At 47.5% G+C, this 25,025-nt stretch overlaps 1 protein-coding gene across 3 annotated transcripts in view; it reads right to left on the bottom strand.

Annotated features, from left to right (window-relative positions):
* LOC146869374 (solute carrier family 12 member 6-like) overlaps positions 1 to 25,025 on the bottom strand; it is a 720,118-nt gene that overhangs the window by 169,424 nt on the left and 525,669 nt on the right. For all 3 annotated transcript variants that reach the window (XM_085599658.1, XM_085599660.1, XM_085599655.1), the window contains 2 exons: positions 2,107 to 2,276; positions 1,407 to 1,538 (listed from right to left, as the gene is read on the bottom strand). In XM_085599658.1, coding sequence (XP_085455784.1) covers positions 1,407 to 1,538; positions 2,107 to 2,276 — 302 coding nt within the window. The remainder of the gene's footprint in view (positions 1 to 1,406; positions 1,539 to 2,106; positions 2,277 to 25,025) is intronic.

The following is a 25,025-nucleotide window of genomic DNA, read 5'->3' as shown; positions in this document are numbered from 1 at the left end:
CAAAGTGGTTGAGATATTCATCTTGAGGGCCCAATACTTGAGAAAGGAAAAAAACTCCCACAGTCTGTATGAACTAACTCCAGCGCTGGAGGAGGGAAGTTTCTTTTACCTGGCTGATGTCACATTGCCATACCACACATATATTTTATTAAGAATCCGGCTAAACTTGATTCCATTGATGGTAGGACACCCAGGGAAGCAATACAAACACTCCGATCTTTCCGTGTGTCCGTGCAACAACAGGTCACCACAAACTAATCTTTATGTTTTATTTTTTTGTGGTTTTTACCATCAAGAAAAACATACTTTTATTTGACCAATTTGCAAGCTCCACAATTTTAAATGTTGTCGTGTGGCATTGTATTTCTTCAAATCCTTGCAGAATTCTTTTGTGTGCTTCTCGCTAGAATCATTCTTATGGGCAAGTTTGAAAAAGAGAAAGCAGGTTGGCCCATAAGATGAATTAGGACTGTCTATTATAATTTTACTGTATCTAGTTTATTTATAGATGGATGACATGGATTTTATGATAAAGTGGATGATAGCACTTTTTTAAACCATAATTTGTGACTGTAAATACTTATGATCTTATGTGTAAGATCGAATAAAGGATTTTGACTTGACTACTTGCTGCATGGTATGTACTACTTGGAGCCTGTCTTTTAGGGCAAGTACCTTGAAAATTATTCAAAGTAGAAGGGGAGGCAGGTAGGAAGGGGTTTCATGTGTCCTGCTGGACAGGCTGAAAAACAGTGGGTGTGGCAGTTGGTGATGATTTAATAAAGAGATGGAGCTCACTTACAGAGGGACACTTGTGCATGTAGGGACAGTTCTGTTATTTGAGAATCATTATCCAGATCCCAGTTTTAGTGAAAAGCAAAATAAAAGAACTGACATCACTGACAAGGATGACAAGTTTATGGGCCTATATTGTCACCTCCAGAAAAGACATCTTGTAGATCTGCATCTGACTCTACAACAGTGGTAGCTGGCCCCTTGCAAATCTGTATTGATAAACATAATTCTGGATCCAGTTTGAAGACTAGTAAAATATCTAAATAGAGTAATCTCAAAGGATTTAGTATCTATTCGAAATTAAGTATACAATGAAATGTCCTTATGCCCTCAATCATGCAAGGGGATATTCAAATTGCCCTGATAAAGCTGGCGGCATGAGTAAGTACTTGAATAGTGAAACTATACACTAGCAACAACAAACAAGCAATGAAAAGAGACTTCAGAAAGCAGAGGAGACAAGAAAGACAGGCAAGTAGAATTCCATGAAAAATTATAACAGCTAAAGAAGCTAGCATATAATGAATGAGTGAGAAGGTATAAGAAGAACAACTATCTAGCATGTTTGTAACATTGTGTTAGTATATAAAGACTTCTCAAAGAGTCCTCACCATTTCTACTACTTCGACATCCGCCTCGATACGTAAATGGTATAGAAAAGTGGCCAGGTCCTTTCTCATCTGGATGCTGTTATCTTCCATCTGAGCCACAGTGAAGATTCGAATTTTGCACTTACGCCAAACCTTAGACATTTGGGAGAGAGTATTACTTCAAATAAACAACAGATTATTCCACAGTTTTAGTGAACCAGTCTTTGAAACAAGCAATACATCACTGTTCAATAGTAAAAGCACATCTTCTGGGCAGCTCTGTAACCGTGAGGAATAGAGACAGAAAAAGTAAGTGACAATGTTAAAAAGGAGCACATAAAACTTAAGGCGTATTTCTTAGATTCAAGCCTTCATCCTCACTAAGTCCTAGGTATAGTGACAGCAAACTATCATTACACAACAAAGAGGATGTGGATCTCATAGTGCTCAACCTAGCAAATGGCTCATTAATTACTGCTAATGTAGTTACAATTGAGTTGCTATTGTCATCATGCTCATCCTTGAAAGTAAATTGGCAAAACAGTAAATCTCTTGAAACTTGTAGGGCTCTCAGATGTTATAGAGCCTGATCTTTCAAGGAAGAGAAGAGTAATGTCAATCATTTTCATCAAAAACTAATTCTTTCTCCATGCAACCTTCAATGCAATGGGAAGTACAGCAACATTAAACACTCGAGTAGTCCAGAAGCATGTGTGCTCACCTTGTGCTGCTTAATCAAGAAGGGAAGCAGCATCAACATGCCACCATCATGCACAACCCACCACACATCTATGTTTCCTTCAGCGAATGGATCTGAATTGCAAGGGAAGAAGGAGGTGTTCTTGGCCACCAGTAGGGCAAGACGTGCTGCTGTTGTCACTCGCACAGTACCTGCAAGGCACAATAAGGTTACATTCAGCACACTAAAGGAATAGATGAATACGTTACCTTTGGTAATGCTCTTTCCTGTGTATACTGTCTGCCTGCAGATTCCTCACCTTTTGAGTATCTCCCAGATGCCAAAGAATGTCCAGAACTTTTAAAGCAACTGTTCCTGGACGCTGATGGGTGGCACCACTGGCTCCATGGTAAGCCTGCGCCATTCAACAAAGTGACAATAGCCATATAATTTTGCCACCTTTGTGCACTCTTCGATGTCCTTAAACGCAGGTCAACTGTTCAAGACTGCAGTGTGAGTGTGTAAAATCTAGGTTGGGACCTTTATAGAGCCTTAAAAGTCCATTCTTTAGAACGTGGAGGAGAGAGAGCAGGGAGAAATCTGCATTTAGAATACCCACTAGAACAAATATCACCAAAGGCAACTAACTTGTTATCCTGATGGATATTTCTAATCCAACTAATGTCATCTTTGAACAGATACCAAAATAATACCTCCCAAAGGTGGGTCTGAGAAGTGGACTTATACCAGGACGCCCTGCACGACTAGGCAGATGTACTGGGCCTCCCTATGGACTTGGTTGTCGACACAGTAATGTCTGATGAAAGTAAGAATGGATGCCAATTACACAGCCTGCTAGATGCCTAATCCTGGAACACCTCTTGCCAATGGTGGAGTGGTGGCATGAGCCCGAAGGCCTTAGAGAGGCTCCATTTCAGCCTGAATGTAGCATGTTTTAACAGGTCCTACTAACCTTATTTACTTGTCACACAGTAAAATATCTCACAGTGAACATATTTAAGTTTTGAAAATGTATTTCATAAGATTCTGATTTTTCTTTTTTTTACAAAACTTTATATAATTTTTTCATAATGTTTGTGTACATAATTTAAACATGATTATTCATCTATTATAAACAATATACATTCATTTGTTAAAAAACAAAGACCATATCACTACACAATTCAACAACCTGCCCACATGAGCTCTCCTGTACCATACTCCCATCTCACATACCATTCATTCCATATTCCCTCATACATCAGTCCAGAAAGATTGCGTCCACCATACACCGGTAGAATTTAATTTCTTTTCTCCTTCTGGAGTATAGGCCCAGACTGGACACATCAACAGTTTTATTTTTCCTGTGACTAGTAATTCAGGGTAGTAGGAACTCTCTTCTTTTCATCTATTCATTTTGTAGCATGTTGTAATACACAGGATGATCCACCTGATTTAAGTCTGCTTCTGGACCATCTTCGCCTTCTTAGCACTGGCAAAGCCAATAAACAGGTGAGCATCTATCGGGTGCTCCTTGATGCACTTTATGTATAAGCTAATAACTCTTCTAGAGTCCAGCCTGTGAAGGCTTTCCTCCTCAGAGGTGTGAGGTGGATGTAAGAAAAAAGGGAGAATGGTGTACTGTCCTATGTGGAAGGTTGACACCACATATCGCAGATAGAAGGTGTGAGTTCACAGAATCAATTCATCCAGAAAGAAGAGGGCATAATGAGTTTTCAACAGCTCATTGACAAAGTGTGTATAAGTAAGCAATGAGTAATACCAATGTAATGGTCAGCAATCTTAGTGATCAATTGTGCATAGGCTCGAAGGGTGTGCACCTCATCAACACAAGGACCAAGTTAATATTCCATTGTGGCATAATACAGGGCGCAGTAGGAAACATGTATGCAAGCCCCTTTAAAAATAGCATCACAACTGTTGACTTGAATAATGATGGTTGGTTAGGCAAATGTACAAAGGTCTGATAGGAATCCTTTAACACTGCCCACAAATCTTTGCTGGACCAAAGACAAACATCAAAACATCAGCCAGTTTTGCCTGTAGGTGGTCGACATAATGGTCTCTGCACCAGGCCACGACATTTGCCCAGCATCCAGTGGATGGGTGCCTAGACACAAAAATACCATCTACTACTTCAGTGGGCAGACCAAACCCATTCATTTGGTGCCGCTCAAACTCCACACATGGAATTGTAGGGTGTAGGGATTCACATGGAGGACCCTCTCTGTTTCTGGGATGTAGCATTCTCCAGAATAAGCAGAAGAAACATAGGACAGATACTCAGGCTCTGAAGATCAGAGTACAACCCTCTTCTAGGTTAATCTGGGGCAGAATAGCAGAATCAGCTGAGCAAAGTCTATTCTAACCCTCCTCACAACTCTGGGAAGGAGAGGCAGGGGTGCAAAGGCGTAAAGTAGACTGGAGTTCCACTTCAGACGGAATGTGTTTCCTAGGTGGAAACTCTAATGCACAGTAGTTGTGACACTGTGTTCTCGTGGTAGTGAAAAGATCTAGCTAGGATATGCCCCATTGGGTGAAGAGGCCTTGAACCATCTGCATATGAGATCCCTTTTGCGGCCCACCAGATGAGATTGTCCGCCCTGTCATTCAGAGACCCTTCCAAACGGTTGACCTTCTGAGAGCTCCTCTAGTATTTCAATAATTTATTAAGCAGCAGTGCCTCCTGCAAATCTGTACCGCCATGCTTTTTGAAGTATCACATGGTGGTCATGTTGTCCATTCCCTGAATTGACTTTCCTCTAGTGGAGGAAAGAAAGGACTTCAGAGCCAACCAAAAGGCATGAAACTCCAGACACTTGGTGTGGTGTCTTTGCTCTACTAGAGACCACTGATCTTTATCTCTCCCCGATGAATGCCCTAAAACCAGGGACAATGCATCCATCACTACTGTGAGCTCTAGGTGAGGTCGGTAGGAAAGTTTGCCGCAGGTCAGGTTGGTCTGCAGTAACCACCATTGCATGTCCCATTACTTCCTCCTCCGAAATATGGATACTGTCCAACAGGCAGCCCTAGTTTTGAGCTTACTCCACACATAAGTTCTATTGCAGGGCCGGCATATGCCACCAGGCCGAAAGGACCGTCGGGATGCATGATGCTGTAGAGCTGTCCACTCTGGAACCCAGGTGTGAGCCCAAAACATAGGATTCCCAGACATGTTGCAGGGTCAGAAAAGCTTTGCATGTCACTATGTTCAAGATGGCCCCTGCAAAAGGGATCCTCGCGTACACTGCAGGTGGGATTTTGCCACTTTGCTGGAGAAGGTGGCTGTGTCAAGCCCATTTCCAGCAGCTAGTCATCGAGGTACGAGAATAGATGCATCCCGACCTGAAAACATAGGCCACAACCACCATCTTCACCTTCATAAGCTCCATAGAGCCTGAGGTGAGGCCAGAGGGCAGGATGGTTAACACTTAGATGTTCGAACAAAAAAAATATATAAATACAGTTACATGAAAGTATGCGTATGCAAGTTAAAATACACCATACAGCCTCCTGGATCCAGCGAGGAAAGAAACCCTGAAGCAGAGTCAACATTTTGAACGTCTTTCAGAATAAATGTTCGGAAGTCAAAGGTCTGAAATTTGTCTACGACCTCAGTCTTTCTTAAGGAAAAAGTTACTTACCTTTCGGTAACGCATTATCTGGTAGAGACCGTATATAGCTGCAGATTCCTTACCTTTAAATTTCCCAGGCATCAGAATGGATCCAGAAACTTTTGCGTGAGCAATACCCCGGTGTGCCTTCGAGTGGCTCAGTTCGGATCTGCGTGGCGCATTCGTTGGCACCGGATGTAATGTCGCGGTCACCTATACAAGTGCTGCTCAGGCGTGTGGACGTTAGTTGCTTTTCACACTTTCCATGCCAGAAATGCAGAGCCATGAAGTGAACGGACTAGTGTGTCCCCCAAACTTGGGCCCTGAGAAGGGAGCAACCATATCCCTTTAAACGTGTCCGCAGAGAGAGGAGGTATGGGTGGGTCTGCAAGGAATCTGCAGCTAGATATTGTATGGGTGGGTCTGCAAGGAATCTGCAGCTAGATATTGTCTCTACCAGAAAGTGTATTACCAAAGTTAAGTAACTTGTTCATCTGATAGAGACTTCTAGCTGCAGATTCCTTACCTTTGAATAGACAACAAAGCCATAGCATTCAGGCAGTGGGATGCGGACAGATTGACTAAACTAAGAAGTCCTGCAGGACCGAACGGGTGAAATGCCTATGCCTATCCCTGCGGACCGGAATGTCTAGGCAGTAGTGTTTGGCAAATGTGTGCAGGGACACCCAAGTTGCTGCCTGTAAGATGTCTAGGACTGGAACACCACAAGCCAACGACGTGGTTGCAGCTTTTCCCCTGGTGGAATGGGCACGTATGTCCTCAGGAGGCTGCTTTCTAGCCAGGACGTAGCAGATCTTGATACAGAGAACGACCCAGCATGAAATGGTTTGTTTCTGAACTGCCCGACCTTTCGTAGCCCCTACATAGCCCACGAAAAGTTGGTCATCCACCCAGAACTCTTTGCTGCTGTCAAAGTGGAATGAAAACGCTCATATTGGGTCTAGACTGTGGAGTTGTTCCTCCTCTTTAGAGGAGTGTGGAGGAGCATAAAAAGTGGGTAGGGCAAAAGATTGTCCCAAATGGAATGGGGTCACCACCTTAGGTAGTAAAGAGGCCCGGGTGCGAAGCACCACCTTGTTCGGGAATACCATAAAATAGGGAGGCTTGGATGATAAAGCCTGCAGCTCACTGACCCTCCAGGCAGATGTTATCGCCAATAGAAAGGCTGTCTTGATGGTAAGCAGCCGGAGGGGACAACTGTGCAACAGCTCAAAGGGGGCACACATGAGGTAAGTGGGAACCAGGTTCAGGAGGAGGATAAGCCGGAAACTGCACTGTGTCCAGAACGTCTCCGATGAAAGGGAGCGTCTGAGGAGGAGTCAGGTGTGACTTCAGCACATTTATAGTGAACCCCAGCGAATGCAGAAGGTACGCCGTAGTCTGGAGGTGGAACACGACAGTCTGCGGTGAGGCCACCTTCAACAGCCAGTTGTTGAGGTAGGGGAAGACTGACACCCCTAACCTGCGCAGATGAGTGGCCACCATGGCCATCACCTTGGAGAGCACCCAAGGGGCACTGGTAAGGTCAAAGGTGAGCACCGTGAACTGAAAGTGCTTGTGGCCTACCATGAACCACAGGTAAAACCTGTGGGCAGGTAGGATGGGGATGTAAAAATACGCATACTCAAAGTCCAATGCTACCAGCCAGTCTTCTTGGTCAAGGGCAGACAACACCTGAGCCAAAGTGAGCAACCTGAATTTGTACTTTTTGAGGAAGAGATTGACGGCTCAGAAGTCTAGAATAGGATGAAGACCCTTGTCCTTTTTGGTTATCAGAAAGTAGCGGGAATAGCAAACACTGCCAACGTCTGAAGGCATCAATTGTGAAACCGTCTCCTATAGGGTATGGGAGAAACGGCCCAAAAGGCATGCTGTGTTCACTGACCGCAATGCTAGGCTGGTGGAAGAAAACATCTTCTTCTCAAGTGTTTCCAGCCTCTTGGATTCCCTAGCCGGAGGAAACGTGCCATGAGATGTTGAGGCTTGGACCACCAAGCTCCCAGGGGTGGGGTGCTGGCTGAGGAAACTAGGATCATCTGAGGCTGGGCAATGGCGGCGTGCTATTGTCCTATTCACAGCCCTGTGTTAGGCTTGGACCAAGTGCCTAGAAGGACATCCGTGAGTGCTTCCTTGAAGGGCAAAAGGGGCTCAGATAAGGAAGCCCCAGGCTGAAGCACTTCGGTCAAGAGGTTAGTCTTGACCTGCACTGAGTGCAGCTACAGGCCTAGGACCTCTGCTGCCCTCTTCACCACCATTGCATAAGATGCTCCCTCCTCAGTACAGTTGGTGGAGCGAGCATACCAGTATCTAGAGAGGTGTCCAGTCCACTGGCCTCTGCGTGTTCCTTATACCAGTCCACATTCTCACCAGGGCTGTATAACTGGCGTTCTAAAGAGTCCAGTGACCCCTCTCAGTCCTCCCCTATGCTTACATGCCCCTCAAAACGCTCAGGCAACAACCTAGAGACACTGGGCTCCATTGGCGGCGGATTGATAACGTTCTGACCCAGAGTCGTCAGGGATAAGAATGGAGCTGGCGCTGCCAGTGGGCGCCGGGACCATCGACGTTGGGACCGATGCTGGATAAGGTTGTGTTGGCACGACTGGCACCAATCTGGGATCAAATCCATGAGACCTCATCGGAGCCGTCGGCGCAGAACCTGATGAGGCCTCCTCTGACCCAGCGGGGACCAAAGACCGCACCAGAGGGGTCAGCCTAATCGAATACTCAGCGCATGGCCTTGTAAAACTCTTATTTGTGCGGCGGTCGCTCCAGCTCCTAGAAACGGGGGGAGGTGCAGAGCATACCTGGCAATAGCTCCATAGAACCGTGCCCAAAACATCGATGTTCTTCATTCGTCTCGTCAATCCTCGACAGACGTGGTGAAGTCGAAGTCTATCTAGATTTCTTCTTTCTGTGCTTCTTCCCCGAGTGTCCCGAGGACCTGAAGTGTAACAAAGACGACCTGGGGCCCCTGGAGCGATCCCGTGAACTTCTCCTTGACCGGGACCAAGACCTCCTAGGAGTCGCGCTAGATGGCATTGACTGCCGGGCAGCAAGCAGCTTTAGGGACCGCACTCTCAAAGCCTTCGGCATTCTGAGCAAGACTTGTGTCATGGTCGCACTTGAGACACCATAAACAAACAAGGTATGGGTCAGTAACCGACACGGCGCAGTGACCGGTGCCACACAGCTTGAACCCTACCTTTCTACAGGACATTCTCTCGACACCCAAGAGAAAATCTTCGACAAAACGTCTAATAAGAATCTGTCAAAAATAGGCAGAGGGGTAGCTCTTCTCCGGATCAGCTCTAACTGGCGCAGAAAGAAAAGAACTGACATCCGGCCTCTTGGGTGATGCCTATATAGGTGACCGCGACCTCACCTTCGGCGCCAACGATGCCATGTGGATCTAAACGGATGCACACAGGGGCACTGCTCAAGCAAAAGTTTCTAGATCTAGTCTGACGGGAAACGACCTTTACAACGCGGTCTTTGGATGGCGCTGTACACTAAGGAATAGTATGATTTACTATTCCAACACCTTCCCTATGGAATAGTAAATCATACCATTCCTAAGTCCAGCACCTGAAGTGCAAGTTGTTGTAACGACTTGCGTTGTAATAACCGCGATGTAATGTACCGTGAGCTAAATGATCGCTTTGTATCGTCACATATCCAGTCTGACGCCTGGGAAATCAAAGGTAAGGAACCTGCAGCTAAAAGCCTCTATCCGATACCAAAAAAATAGCATAAATAATTTGGGGGCTATTTTCTGATAAGAATCATATGTGCATGTAAACGTAAATCTATTGCAATTGAAACAAAAACACAGATGTTTAGAAATGCATTTTAAAGCCTATCTTTAACTAGGCCTCGACTCCATGTTTAACAAGATGGCTACTGTCTCATAATAATCATTTTGTGTATATTTTTCTCATTAGACACCACACGCAGCAATATGTGCAGTTTGTTTTGTAATGATACGCTGTTCTCAAGAGAACTCCGGAGGAAGCCTTTGCTACTATCAAAAAGAACAAATGGACGGAATGCTGAACAAATCAAACATTCACCCCCAGTCACAGATATGGGTTAAATCCATCGTTTATTTGTTCAGACATATAATTGAGAAGAAGGAGATGTTTTTAAAGGAGTCTGGGTGGAAACCCTTATTTCTATCAGTTGATTTTCTGAAAACACTGGTTGAAAATGTTGTCTCATTAATGTTTACTAAAACATCTAGAAATACAATTTGGTAATTGTCTACTTTGTGTGCAACTTTAATGGTCCGTTGTTTAGTATTCAAATCTGAACCTTTCCATAAAACATCAATCATCTATACAAAGTATAAGTATGGCATAAAATCTGTACTCCATCTCTCCTGGTCATAAATGTAGCTTTCCTGAAAGTTCCCCATGAAAATATTGGACCTCGTAATACCCATAGATGTACCAATTTTTTTGTAGGAAAAAGTCAGTTCCATTGAAAATATCTGTAGTGTAATACAATGTAAAGTATAACAATTTCAACAAAAACACTTCATTTGCTCCAATTTCTTCTTTTTTCAGTAATGCCCATTCCTCTGCTTTCATACCATCAGCACGTGGAATGAAAAATTTCCTAGCTAACGTAACGGAAAGTTTCAATTCTATTAAGGACTCGGAGGCGAGGATTATGCTATCCTTTCTTCACTTTATTGATAGCAGCCATTCTAAGTCAAAACAACTACCAGTCCCATGAACCATAGGGAATAAACATTAAAATTATAGAGATAGAATGTCCCCTTCAATGCACCAATCAGGCGTCCCAAGGGTGTTGATAGTCCTCTGTTTGTGACTATACTTCCTCTTTCGTCGCTCAGTCAGCCAGTAGATTCACATCAGGAGTCTTGTTTACTCGAGTCCCCTGGAAAATTAATAGAAGGCGTAAGTGACAGCAGTGGCTAAGGTTTAGCCCTGAGGAGAGAATGCGACAAAGCATATACCAGATCACAATACCAGAATGTCACGTAAACATATTACTTACCCCAATACGAGGGAGGGAATACAACCAAGTTGTACCCTGGGTGGGATAATTCTCGCCTCCGAGTACTTAATAGAATGGAAACTTTCCGTTACGTTAGCTAGGAAATTTTTCATTCCATGTCAGGCCCGGAGGCGAGGATTATGCTAGTTTAAAGCTTGCTCACAACCAAATGAGCCATGTCAATAACCGGATTAAAATAAAACCGCTTAAAGGTTGAGTCTGAAGACCAATCCACTGCATTCAGGATGTCTTCCAGACAAGCTCCCAGGGTAAAGGCCTTGGGGGCCATAGCTCCTCTTGTAGAATGAGCACCAAAAGCTCGTAAATCTATGCCTGCCTCCTGCATAATCCAACGGACCCAACGGGCAATCGTGGGAGAAGAGACCGCCTTATGAGGCTTCTTAAGCGCAATGAGCAACTGGCGTTCCCCAGGGGGTCACAACTCCTCCGTCATCTTCTGTAGGCCTTGAGACAGGCCACTACACAGAGTTTGGGAAAGTCAGGGAAAGCAGGGTAGGAGACAGTAGTCGTCCCACACTTGGTGCGTCTACGAATGGTAAACGTGACACCGGTGGGAGAGAAGATCCTACCAGACACATCCAAAGCTCTGACATCAGAGACCCGTCTGCAAGAAATCAGGCACAGAAGCATGGCCATCTTAGCCGAAAGTTCTTTCCTGGACAGAAACCTATTCGGTTGCCAAGACTGAAAGAGGTTCAACACTCTTAACATCCCATAACTGGGAATACCGAGGCTCCGGGGGAAGTGACAGACGTTTACCCGAGGAGTCGACAAACCAAGGGGTGTTCTCCGACAGGTGAACCATCAACCAAAGCATGACCAGCAGAAATGGCGGACCTGAAGGTGTTGATGGTCCTATACGCGAGACAATCCTCTGCTAGGGAGGCCAAAAAATTCAAGATGGCGGTCACATCAGTTGCCACGGGATTGAAATTCCGTCACAGACACCACCGTCTCCATGTGGATCGATAACGCTTTAGAGTGCTGTCTGCCCAGGCCTTGGACAGGAAAGTCTCAGCCGCTCCCGAAAGGCCCGGGACCGCTCATCGTCCCCTGTAATCCGCCACGCCATTAGAGTCAGGGAGCCTTGTTCGATCAATGGGTGAGGATATCCATCTGGACTCAGAAGAAGAGCAGAAAACTGGGGGAGTGGGATTGGAGAATCCCAGGAAAGTTCCAGTAGAACCAGAAACCAGACTTGAGACCTCCAAATCGGCGCGATGAGAACAATGGACGCTCTCTGCCGGCGAACCTGAGCCGAAACCCGGGTTATCATTGCAAACAGGGGAAAGGCGTAGCCCGCTTCGGCCCGCCAGCCCTGGAGGAAAGCATCCGTCTGTTCCGCCAGAGGGTCCGGCCTCCAACTGTAAAACCGGGGAAGTTGGTAATCCAGGCAGGAGGCAAAGAGGTCGACCGAGAAGGGACCCCAAAGACTCTGAAGATCTGCAAACACCCTTGGATGTAGCTTCCAGAGACTAAGATCGTGGAAGTGTCAGAGTGAAAGTCCGCCACCTGGTTGTCCTGGCCGGTCAGATACTCTGCCGTGACCAAGATCTGATGGTCCAGGCAATACTGCCAGAGGTTAACCGCCAAGTCCGAAAGTGCTCACGAGCGAGTGCCCCCAAGATGATTGATATACCGGACTGCGGAGATATTGTCCATTTTGAGAAGGACGCAGGAGCAAACCGAATCCTTGGTCCAACACTTGATGGCGCATGAACCCGCCAAAAGCTCCAGACAGTTGATGTGCAACAGCTGTTCCGAATGAGACCATACACCCCCCATAGTGAAGTCACCACACTTCGCGCCCCATCCAGATCTGCTCGCGTCAGACTCGATAACGATATCGGGCGCGGAACCAAAGATGGCATGCCCATTCCAGGCTTCCATGTGGGAGAGCCACCATTGAAGCTCCTCCTTGGTTTCTGTTGTCAGGCCCACCTTGAATGAATAAGGGTGACCCTTGCGGAGATGTTCCGCTTTGAGGCGTTGTAAAGCTCTGTAATGGAGCGGGCCGGGAAAGATGGCCTGAATGGAGGCTGACAGAAGACCGACTATCCGAGCCAATAGTCGGAGGGAAATCCGAGCCAGCCTTAAAGCTCTCCGAAGTGCGTGGCGAATCTTCGTCAGCTTGCGAGCAGGAAAGCTGAGAGTGGACTCCACTAAGTCTATCAGGAATCTGAGGAAAACCACTCTTTGGGAGGGAATCAGAGTAGATTTGTTCTCGTTTATCACGAACCCCAAATTCTGGAGCAGATCTACCGTGGTTTGCAGGTGTCGAGACAGGGTGCTCGGACCCTGCGCCATCAGCAGGATGTCGTCTAAATAGACAATGAGTCTCATGCCTGACGCCCGCAGGTGCTCCACAGCCGGCCTCAAGACCTTGGTGAAACACCAAGGGGCAGAGGACAGACCGAAGGGAAGGGTGGTGAACTCGTAGGTTTTGTTGCACCACTGAAACTGAAGGAACCTGCGATGAGGAGGGAAGATGGGCACCGCTAAATAAGTGTCCTTGAGATCGAGATGCGCCATCCAGTCTCCAGGACGCAGGATGTCTCGAAGGAGATGGATTCCCTCCATCTTGAAGTGGCGGTACACCAGCCACTCGTTGAATTGTCGCAAGTTGGTAACTGGACGTTGACCCCCATCCACTTTGTCTACCAGAAAGAGGTTGCTGAGAAAAGCTCTTGGATGCGGCACGGTTTCTTCTATTGCACCTTTGGTCAGAAGGGCATGGACCTCCTGGTCAATCAAACCCGCGTCTACCTCTGAAAAACAAAGTGGTCTGGGAGGCACTACCTGCACCGGGGTTCCTTGAAACTCTATATGAAAACCCCTTACTGTCTGTAGGACCCAAGCGGCCCCCGTGATAGAAGTCCACATTGGGAAAAAATGCGCTAGACGGCCCCCCACTTTTAGAAGGGAAGATGGGACAACACTCACCGGAAGAAATGGAGCCGCCTCCTCCTCTGCCGCCTCTGTTCTTGCCTCGTCTGCCCCTGGTGGGGTAGAAGTTTCCAAAGCGGGCTTGATCTTGATATTGTCCCTGGTTGGAGCCTTGTCCTCTGGTCTGGTTTGGACGGCCAGAGAGCGGACCCTACCTCGTCCGGCCCCCCTGAAAACACGAGTGCGAAACACTTTCCTGATGGAAATTTGAGCCCTATCTAGGGAGGTGAAGGTGTTATTGAACCTCCCCAGCTCCTTGATACAGGGTTCACCAAAAAGACAACCCTGAGCCAAAGGGCCCGCCTCAGTGTCCGCCAGGTCCCCGAGTTTGGGATCGACTTTAATAAGAAGAGAACTGCGCCTTTCTGTGGAAAGCGCACAGTTGGCGTTTCCAAGGAACACCACTACCCGTTGGGCCCATGAGGAGAGATGCTCCGAAGAAATTAGTGAGCCCGAAACCTTGGCTTCCTCTGCCATATCCAAAATTTTGGTAATAGGCCCCAAGATATCCAACAATTTATCTTGACAGGCTCGCCAGGACCTGTCTATACCCTTTTTAGGGTCTTTAACACATTTTTGTGGGAAGGTAGCCTTTCTGGGATCAATTTCCGGAGTAGCAGCTACCTTCTCCTCTAAAGAAGGGCGTGGACACTCTGCCCTAAGGCAATTCCGGGTAGCAGGTTCTAGCGGACGGCAAATCCTGCTGGCCACATATTGGGCGATTTTATAAGAGGGGGCCTAGTCAGAGGAGCGCAGGTGTAAGACATCGTCTGAATCCAGCATGTCTGCACAGACGTTTGTGTCAGCCGCAGGCGGCTTGGAAGGGAGCCACGGACGGGACCGCTCAGGAGAGGCATCCGCGTCCCCTTGGTCATCAGGATCCCCGCCCGATGAGGTAGAAGGTATTGGTGGAGGTACAGAAGAGGGGGTTGCAGGGGGAGCAACACTAGATAGGAAAGCCTGCTTAAGACGGGCAAAGGCGTTGGAACTTGTCCCTGCATCCCTAGCCCGTTTAGGCGGAGGGGAATGAGCATCTGAGGCAGAGTCTTTGGGAGGAAGGCCTGAAGCTGAGGATTGTGCGGCCCTGGCCAGTTTTTCACAGGCTTGGTCAATTTTGCGGTATAACCGCTCCTCCAAAGGAGTCATGGCCAATTCCACCGCTTTGTGGATGGATTCATCAACAGCATCATAGAAATAGTCTCCCCAGGGAAGAGCCGCCAGGCGGTCCTCTTCCCACTGATCATCGTAGACGGTGTCGTCAACGGACAATTGGCCAATAAACTTGTAAAGGAGGCTATCCTTAACTAGGGGTGGCTGGGAATCACCCAAAATATGGGCGGGCAGTGCTCACAGGGAAAAGGCCTGAAGCCTAGGACCCAAACAGCCCTGGTGCAGAATATATTACTATGGGCAGTCTGCCTAAAAAGGGTCCTTGCAGTATAACTGCGCTACTGACTGTGCATAAAACAAAGCGTTGTTGGCCTAAATATACTGACCACCATGCAGAAAACTCTGCAATGCTACCTAATGGCAGATACAGACATGAGCAACCAGGCGTTCACAGGGGCGTTAAACAGTTAAAAGATGCCTAATGGCAAGGTACAGACCCTTGTCAGGGGCGTGCAAGGCAGACAATAGACAAGAATCGGGAGCGGCAGTGCAGCGCTGGGTTCCGACGCTTCGTTCCGACGCTTCAGGAATGATCGGAATCCCAAGCGCGCCCGCCGCGTCAGAGGACGTCGTTAGGCGCCCTCTGGTGGCGTCGTGAAGCCACCGCAAGCCCGCACCAACAACAGCTGCCAGGGAGTTGGGAGACTCCCGCGGCCAAAGTGAAGCGCTGAGTAGCGGCGGTTCGCTCAAGACCACACAGCACAGAAAAGACGCAAAGTAAATAACAAAAAACAAGGAGAGCGCGCCGGTGAACTTGACGCGCGCGCTCGACACAACCGCTCCATGAGGGAAATGGAAACCGCGGTATTTTGCGCACGGAAAAGCCGCACTACAGCATATTACCCAGGTAATGAGCGCACATCAAAGCGATAAAGGCAAATAAGTGCATAAACAAAACAGCAGATAATATTACAAACAGTAAGCAAATAGAGCAAAGATGACTTATCTTGACTGCAAGCAGCGAAGAAAGAGGAAGTATAGTCACAAACAGAGGACTATCAACATCCTGGGGACACCTGATTGGTGCATTGAAGGGGATATTCTATCTGTGGACACTCTATAGTTTTAATGTTTATTCCCTATGGTTCATGGGAATGGTAGTTGTTTTGACTTTGAATGGCTGCTATCAATAAAGTGAAGAAAGGATAGCACAATCCTTGCCTCCGGTCCTGACATAGAATTGATTTGTAAAGTGAGTTCACAACTATGCTGCAAAGCCAAGTCTGATTAAGTTTATCCAATGTTTGTGATTGCCAATTTATTGAGAAAATCAGTAGTGTCTTTTATATACAATTTTTGTTCTTTAACAGTTGGTTGAAGAAAATCTACATCTTGTCCCTAAGGTTCATCTAATCCATTATAAGCTAATATAATACACCAGAAAAGAGGATCAGTAGGATGCTTGTTTACTTTGGGTAATGTACAATTAAGAAAGAGCCTGCAAACTCTTGTTTTTTCTATAATCCTGCCATAATCAATTGCTTTATCAAGAATGGTATTATAAATAGATGAAAATGTTAGTGTTGGATCTGTGTCAAGTGCCTTATATATAGTAAGTTGACTTTGATCCAAATCGTCAATGAAATAAGAATGTTTCATATAATAAATGTGTGGAAACACTAAAGATATAGAGGTTAAGATTATTTGTTTTGCAATTAGGAATATGGGAATGATTTCTTACATTCGATTTCATTAAAAATGAACACAATTTGGTTGAAATATTGATGATTGTATTTACTTTGAAAAAACAAGCTTGGGAGGTGGAAAATGAGTTGGGGCAGATGTGAAGGAATGGGCATAGCCATGCTGAACGACCTGCAGCACCCACTGGTCTAAAGTTATAGCACACTAGCTGGGTGGGAAAAAAAAAATCCTCTCCCTACAGGTTGCACGTTACCATAGCAGGGAGAATCAAAGCAGCTTGGCTACAGTTGCGCCGGGAGAGTGCAGAAGGGAGGGACTGCTAACCGTGGGAGTCCATGGTCTCTGCCGCCACCATGCCCTCTAATACTGCAAAAGGGTTGTGCTGGCTGTTCTATCAGTTGATAGTGGCCGGCAGTAGGCAAGCTCCCGAGAGCTTTCCGGTATTGCTGATGAGATTGATGGGCTGGAAAGAGTAAACCTAAACGCAGCATGTCTTTAAAGTGCTCGAGTGCAGAGTCAGTTTTTCACCAAAAAGCCTGGAACTAGCAAATGGCATACCCATAAGGGATGAGTGCATGCCACAGGAAGATCCTGTGGTGCCCATCCAAGCACAATACCCGATAATGACAATGGTGAACATGGCAAAGCCCATGCCTACTATTGTGTTCAGGCTAGCCAAACAAAAATATTTAGCGGCATTCTTTCTATCCTGAATTGTTTAAGTGAAAGTTCTTGAATTTGTCAAGGAAGGCCAGAAAGATCTCAATGGGCATATCCTACAAGGCATGCGAGTAGTGTTCCAGGAAGCAGGTGGTGCTCATGGACAATCGTGCTAAGCTGGGGAAGGAAGAGACTATTTTGCCAAATGCATTAAAGCGCTTCCACTCGCTGTCCAGAGGCGCAGTGGCGAATGCATTGGGATTCACCATGTTGGTAGAAACCTGAAGCCCCAAGCTCTAAGGAGTCGAGTGCTTGACAGGAAGGCTGGGTCCCTCTGGGCAGCTCTATGGCACCTGCCACCCAATGACAGAGGGTGAGCCAAACACAGTGTATACCAGATACCCATTGTAGGAGAGTAGGATCTTCTTCTTATGGTTACCCCCACTTTTTGCTGATGTTTCACTGTTTTTCGACTTTAGTCTGGCTGGGTCCCTGCTATTCAGGACCCCAGCCTAGCTGCTTCCTCTCTAAATTGATTCCTAGTACCTTAGGTACACCACAGATTGGATTCTGGGGTGCCCTTATACGTCCCTAGTATATGGTATACTATGTACCCAGGGCATAGGTACCCCAGAGGCCTACCTGGGGCTGCAAGATGTATTATGCCACCCCTGTGAAGCCCTCCACAATGACACCACAGGTCTGCTACTGCACTGAGATATAGGTTCACTGTATCTCACCTATCACTACACATATAAACCTATCAGTCACCCCTATGGCAGGCCTTATCAATCCTGAAGGCAGGGTGCTTGGTTTTGTGTGAGAGGGTGCCCATGCATGAGCAGAGCCCCCTCTGCACCCTTCGGAATCTCTTCTCCGGGGTGGTCTGTGATGCAGCCTGACCATATACTCTTATGTGCATTATAACCCAACGGTAAATGCTAACTTTGGACTGGCTGCACGGAAACATGTTGTGCTTGGTGTCAAACACCTTGGAATCATACCCCCACACCAGTAACTGGTGTGGGAGTATGATCCCACCCTTCTAGAGGGAGAGACATGACAGCACCGGTATACCTGGTAGCAGCTAACAGAGCCATGGCATCACAAAATGGATGCTGCCAGCCACAGACACGGGTCTGGCCTCCTGCTGCTGACCGAACCTCCGGCAGGGGAGGCATGGACAATAGGTTTCCTGTCACAGGGAGGTGTTACCACCTCCCAGACAGGCTGATGTGAATTGGGGCTGGGTGGGAGCACTCCAGGAGTGCTTTGAAGTCTGCACTGGAGCCACATTTGGTGTCCCTGTGCATAGTCTAGCTCAAACCGGTTGCAGGGGCTACAAGCCCCTGCTCTGGCGCAAAACTGGACAAAGGAAATGAATGTAGCCACCCCTCTTTCCAAACCCTTCCATAGGTGGGTCCCCAGAGTAAGTCCAACCCCTTCCTTGGGTATAAAGAAGGAACCCCTGTCCTTAGGACTTTAGATTACACCTGGACGAAACTCTGCTACAGAAATCCTGGAACTTCGACGATCTACACAACTAGATGACTGAAGAATCTCCCTTGGAGTAAAGGAGTTACTCCTCTGCTTGGCAGGCACCAAAGACTCATCTGACCGGTCTGCATCTCCGAAGCTCCCGCCAGACGCCGAAGACTTTGCAGCCCAGGAGGTGGGTTTCCAGACTACCCAGAGGCTGACCCGAGTCCCCAGCAAAGCTGAGACCCATTGCCCTCGTGGGCGCCATGCAGAGGCGCAACTAGAGCCACATTTCGGGGGGGCTAAGAAAACATTTCGGGGAGGGCTGAATCTTTTAAGCCATAGCAGAGTGGAGCTGCAGGGGCTCCTAGAAGGGGTGAAACAACAGCGAGGACTCATTAACATGCAAATGGTCTTTTAAAGACCTGTGAAGGGCTCGGGTGTGGCTGTGTGTGCGCCGCGAGGCTGTCTCATCCCGGGCTGCCACACGCGACGGGGGGGGGGGGGGGGGCTGAAGCCCTGTGAGTCCAATGGGTGTTGCGCGCCTGGTGCCATGGAACTGGAACCCCTGGACACCGTGCACATTTGCAAGTGCATCAGCTTCTCGACGTCCTTTGAGGCTGTGCATTGGGTTACTTGTAGCCCAGACCCCGAGCACCTTTTCCACCGAAGACTGCTGGCCTACACTCCACGAGTGTTCCGTGAGCCCGCCCTTTGTGTGTTCGCTCGAGGCTTCTTCGCGATCCGTGGTCCGTCGACTGTCCCTGTGAAGGCAACTCTGACTTCAATTGGGCTTCCCTGGTTGCTCCAGACGTGCCCTGATTCTCCATCACTTGGGGAGTCCCCAGGACCTTGCTGGTCTGCATCGAAGCATTTCTTCTCTTTCTGCGTGGGTTGCTGTTGCCAAGGCTTGTTGTGTCCAATCCGGGCACCAACGCTGCAGCACTCGACATCCTTCGTGGGACAGCTCGAATCCAGCTCCTGGTCGTCCTCGACACCCCCTGGTCCTCGTGGCTGAAGAGTCCAGCTTCACCCACTTCTCACCTGAAGCACCCGACATCGGTGGGCATTCGTCTATCGTGCCCCTGGTCACTGGCAAGTGACCCAGACCCTGTCCCCTCTGCTTTCAGGTTCTTCTCTTCTTCGATCCAGGCTTGGATCTCTTCGGACACTTCTCCTCTTCCCGGCATCAGCACTTTTCAGTCTTCTGCCATTGAAAACGATGATGCGACCTGACACCTATGCACCCGGCTTCCCTGGGTGAGGTAACACGAGTACTCTGGTTCTCCCGTGGGTGTTGGCCCTAGAACCATCTAAGTCCAAAAGGGTTTGTTCCTAGTCCACCTCTAAGTGTCCTTAAACTTTCAAATTCTAACCGCGACTCTCCCCATAGAAGCTAACGGGAGCTCGCGTCTGTGTTCTCACGCTGCACACGGCCTCCGTGGGTCCCCTGTGTCTCTACCTTGGGTGGTTCCTTGGGGTCCCAGCGATTCTACAGGCTCTAGGCCTTGTGTCTAGTTCAGTTGTGGTTCTTATACCACTTTTTTAGTATATGGTTTGGTCCGCCCCTAGGGCCTAACGTGTATTGTGCTAATTTACTGTAATATTTGAAGTGTAACTTATGTGCATTTGCCTCTAGCCTCATAAAGAGACTAGAGGGGTGTGTTTAGTAATAAATACATATATTTTATATATATACCTGGTGTGGTCTCCTTTCATTTAGCCACTTAAGAGATTATAGACTGGTAAAACAAGCTGCTTTACATTCCTTCAAGACTTAGCCTGAAGTCTGCTCTCCATAGCTACCACTAGGATAGCTTTCAATAAAGGTTGTCTTTAACCTATCATCAATAAGGGGTTGTTTGGACTGGTGGAAGGTGCCCACTATAACTCGTGGACAGCATATACCAGGCCAACTTCTCACACTGGTGTGCAGCGGTTGGGATTCAAGCTTGCCATTGTTTTACCAGACAATCTCAAGTGAGTGACTAACTGAAAACCACTAAAGGTACCTAAGGTACATATAATACAAGCTTAAACTAAAGTAAGTTCTACTGAACTTAGAGTTGTGTGTCAAGGGCTTAGCACACCCTTTCTACAACTCAAGAGAGTTTAGTAGGCCACACTAGAGTAGGTAGTGCATACACCACACCTCACTAGTGATGTCTTCAAGGCCAGGAACCAGTGGGTCCCTGCCAGAAGCCAGTGGGCTTCTAGCCTCCAAGTATGACAAACTCCCATTCTTAGAATTGAGAGCATTGTGTAGTACTAGGAAGTTAAAGACAGGAAAAAGTGCAAACACCCAACGCCTCATAGAGGTACTGCTGTTGGATGATCTCAGAAAGACCTCAGGGTCTGAAGGGGTAGGCAGAGTGGGTGGGACAGCAGATGAGGTAGGGCCCAGGGGTACAAACACCCCTGACCTGACCTCAGGAGCTGGCCAGGAAGAGGACAATGATCTTGACCTGGACAATGCAACTCCACCTGAAGATGAGGAAGATGGCATGATGGCCCTCTCTTTACTCCACCAGGAAGAATTGGGAGTGTGCCTAGAAGGTCCAGATCTCATTCTCAGGAGTCTAACCATTCTGACACCTCCATGGGGACCTCTGTTTCCTCTCATAGGAGGGAATCGTCTCATGAGAGAAAAGAGAGACTGCTCAAGTATGAGGAAGCTCAGCTTAGGATCAGAAGAGAGCAGATAGCCCGAGAAAGGGAGTCCCTGGAGCTTCAGAAAACTAGAAAGAAGCTGGGGCTAGAGCCTCATGGTGGCAGCAACGTCCCTATTGTTAGGGAGAGGTCTCATGACCATAGAAACCTAAACAAGATTGTCCCTCCCTACCAGAGTGGGGATGACATCCACAAATGGATTACTGCACTGGAAAGGGCCTGTAAAGTACAGAGGGTCCCCCAGGAGCAGTGGGCAGCAATCATGTGGCTCTCCTTTGCAGACAAAGGTAGAGATAAGCTCCTCACTGTAAGAGAATAGGATGCTGATGATTACCAAAGCTTGAAGAGTGCACTCATTGAAGGGTTTGGCCTAATCACTGAACAATATAGATTAAAGTTCTTAGATACCCAAAAGGCACAGAATCAAGACTGGGTGGAATTCGTAGATTGTGCTACTACGGCTCTGGAGGGCTGGCTGCTTGGCAGCAAGGTGTGTGATTTCAAAGGACTGTACAACTTAATTATTAGGGAGCAGATCCTTAATAATTGTCAAAATCAGCTGTTGTATCAGTACCTGGTGGACTCTGATCTGACCTCTCCCCAATAATTGGGAAAGAAAGCAGACAAACAGGTCAGAACCAGGGTGAGGCAGAAGGTTCAGAACCAAGGTGGTGACCCAAAGAAGCAAGATTCAAAGAACTCTGACAAGGGTGGGGAAAAGGGTTAAGACCACAAGTCTTCTCAAGGTCCCCAAAAATCTTCATCGGGGGGGGAGGGGGTGTCCCAATCTAACAAACTGGTTAAACAGAAAACCCATTGGACTAGTGACTGTACAAAGTCCAAACACTCAACTCCAGCCATCATTGCCCCTAAGGCAACTGTTCCCCCTAGTGCAGCTACAATTGGTAGTACTCAGAATAAGGCTGTAGGAGGGTTATGAGATGGACTCTGGCCTAGTCAGAGTTCCAAATCAGGCTGTCTTGATCTGTGTTGGAGGCATGGATATGTCCTCCTTTGTGAGTCCCAGTAACTTGGCCAAATACAGTACAGACAGCAGTCTTTGATAAATGGAAAAGAGGCTTTGGCATTCAAGGGGACACAGGAGCAAGTGTCACAATGGTGACAAAAGATCTTGTGGATCGTGGGCAGATTATAAACATAAACATAACACGTGTATTTGTAAAGCGCACGTTCACCACTAAGGGTATCTTGGCGCTGAATAACAGATGTTTATTGTTACCCAACTCAATGGTACTCATTTTATCGACCTCAGATGGATGAAAGGCTGAGTGGACCCGCCGGGATTTGAACCTGTGACCATGAGGTCGAACACAGGCCCCTGCAGCAGACGCATTAGTCCACTGAGCCACCAGACCCGGCATTTTACTTGGTAAAATGTACAAAGTGGCCAATGCTAGCAATGTCAGGACAGACCATTCTTTGGCAGTTGTTAATTTCTCCTGGGGAGGGGTAACTGGCCTCAGTGCTGTGGTAAGTGCAGACCTCCCTGTTGAATGCTTGCTTGGCAATGTCTAGAAACTTCAGCTTGGGCACAAGTGGAGCTCAGGACACATGCAGAAATGCTAGAAATCCCTGCACATGTATTTGCTGTGACCAGGTCACAGGCCAAAATGTCAAACACTGAACAGGCCCTGGATTCTGGAAGAATGGACCAGGTGCCTCCCAAGAGGAGGAGTAGTAGGGTTAAGGCAGTGCCTTCCCCCTGTCTCAGAGTACAGATCAGCCTCCTGAGGGAGATGATCTTTGTCCTGAAGAAGGAACTGTCCCAGAGGAGCTTGAGCCTGACCAGGTTGAGTTCTTGGGGACAGGGGGCCCTTCCAGGGCAGATCTGAGCCAGGAGCAGTTGAGCTGCCCCTCTCTTCAAACCCTCAGAAAGCAAGCTGCTGATGAGGCTGCTGGGAATGCTAGTGGCACCCATACAATTTAGTCAGAGACCCCAAACCTGGTGCTTCCAGGAGGTCGGTAATACCTTTGAGGTTTAGGGGCTTCCTATAGACACTAGCCCATGATATTCCCCTAGCTGGACACCTGGGCCAAAACAAGACTTGGGACATAATTGTTCCTCACTTTCATTGGCCCCCACATGTCTGAAGACACCAAGGAGTTTTGTCGCTCCTGTGTAACCTGTCAAGCCAGTGGGAAGGCAGGTGGAACACAAAGGCCCCCCTGATAACACTATCAGTGGTGGGGGTTCCCTTTGAGAGGGTTGGGATTGATATAGTTGGTCCCATAGATCCTCAAACAGCATCTGGGCACAGATTTATCCTGATGGTGGTGGACCATGCCACTAGGTACCCAGAAGCCATTCCACTTATGACCACCACAGCACCTGTGCTGGCAAGGGCCCTCTTGGGTGTATTCTCAAGAGTGGGTTTTCCTAAGGAGGTAGTATCTGACAGGGATGCAAACTTCATGTCTAGTTACTTGACTGCAATGTGGAAGGAGTGTGGAGTGAATTATAAATTCACCACACCCTATCACCCACAATGCAATCGTTTAGTTAAAAGGTTCAACAAAACCTTAAAGGGCATGCTCAAAGGTCTCCCAGAATAGCTTTGGCGCAGATGGGACATCCTTTTGCCCTGCCTTTTATTTGCCTACATGGAGGTGCCTCAAAAGGGGGTTGGTTACAGCCCTCTTGAACTTTTTTTGGCCATCCTGTTAGGGGTCCTTTGTGTCTGGTGAAGGAGGGATGGGAGTTACCTCTCAAACCCCCCAAACAGGACACAGTGGACTATGTACTTGGTCTCCGCTCCAGGATGGCTGTGTATATGAAAAAGGCAACTAAAAACCTTGAGGCTAGCCAGGAATTGCAAAAGGTCTGGCATGACCAAAAGGCTGTGCATGACTGTTTACCAGCCAGGGCAGAAGGTGTGGGTGTTGGAGCCTGTGGCCCCAGCAGCCTTCCAAGATAAATGGAGTGGCCTCCATACAATTGTTGAACAGAAGGGAGAGGTTACCTACTTGGTAGACCTTGGATCCCCCAGAAGGCCCCATAGGGTACTCCCTGTCAACAGACTAAAACCATATGTTCACAGGGCAGACATGGGCTAGCTCATGGCTACTGATGAGGGACAGGCGGAAGAGAGTGACCCACTCCCTGACCTGCTCTCTCAGAACCCTGATGATGGATCAGTAGATGGTGTATCCTTGGCAGGCAGCCTCACTGTCCAGCAGCAAACTGACTGCAGAAAAGTTCTCAGCCAGTTCAGACATATGTTTTCTCTGACTCCAAGTCAGACTACCTGGTGCACTCATGAAGTGGACACTGGGGACAGTCTGCCTGTTAAAAATAAGATTTACAGGCAACCTGATCTGTTGTATTCCACTTTAGGTGTCAGTATATAGGTTTTCCTGATACATGTCCTTATATAGGCACAATTCGCTTTGCCCTTATATAGGCATAGGATCCCATTCCTTATTTAGACATTAGCCATGCTATCCAAATATACGCATGGTCACTTACATCCGTCCACCACAACGTCACAACGAGTTCTTAGAAAACAGACCCATAAGCTGTTGGGAATTTCCCAAGCCCAGGATTATTGATTTCTACAAGAACTCATTTATTATGCATGAACCGCTATACCCTAAGGGTTCATTCATGACGTCTTCCTCTGCCCGACTTTACGTCAATGCAAACATTCCTAAACACCTTCCAGGTAT

The sequence above is a fragment of the Triturus cristatus genome, chromosome 1_1 (genome assembly GCF_964204655.1).
Source record: "Triturus cristatus chromosome 1_1, aTriCri1.1, whole genome shotgun sequence".
Taxonomy (NCBI): domain Eukaryota; kingdom Metazoa; phylum Chordata; class Amphibia; order Caudata; family Salamandridae; genus Triturus; species Triturus cristatus.
Note: the sequence above shows the minus strand (reverse complement) of the source record. Positions and strands in the feature narration are given on the sequence as shown.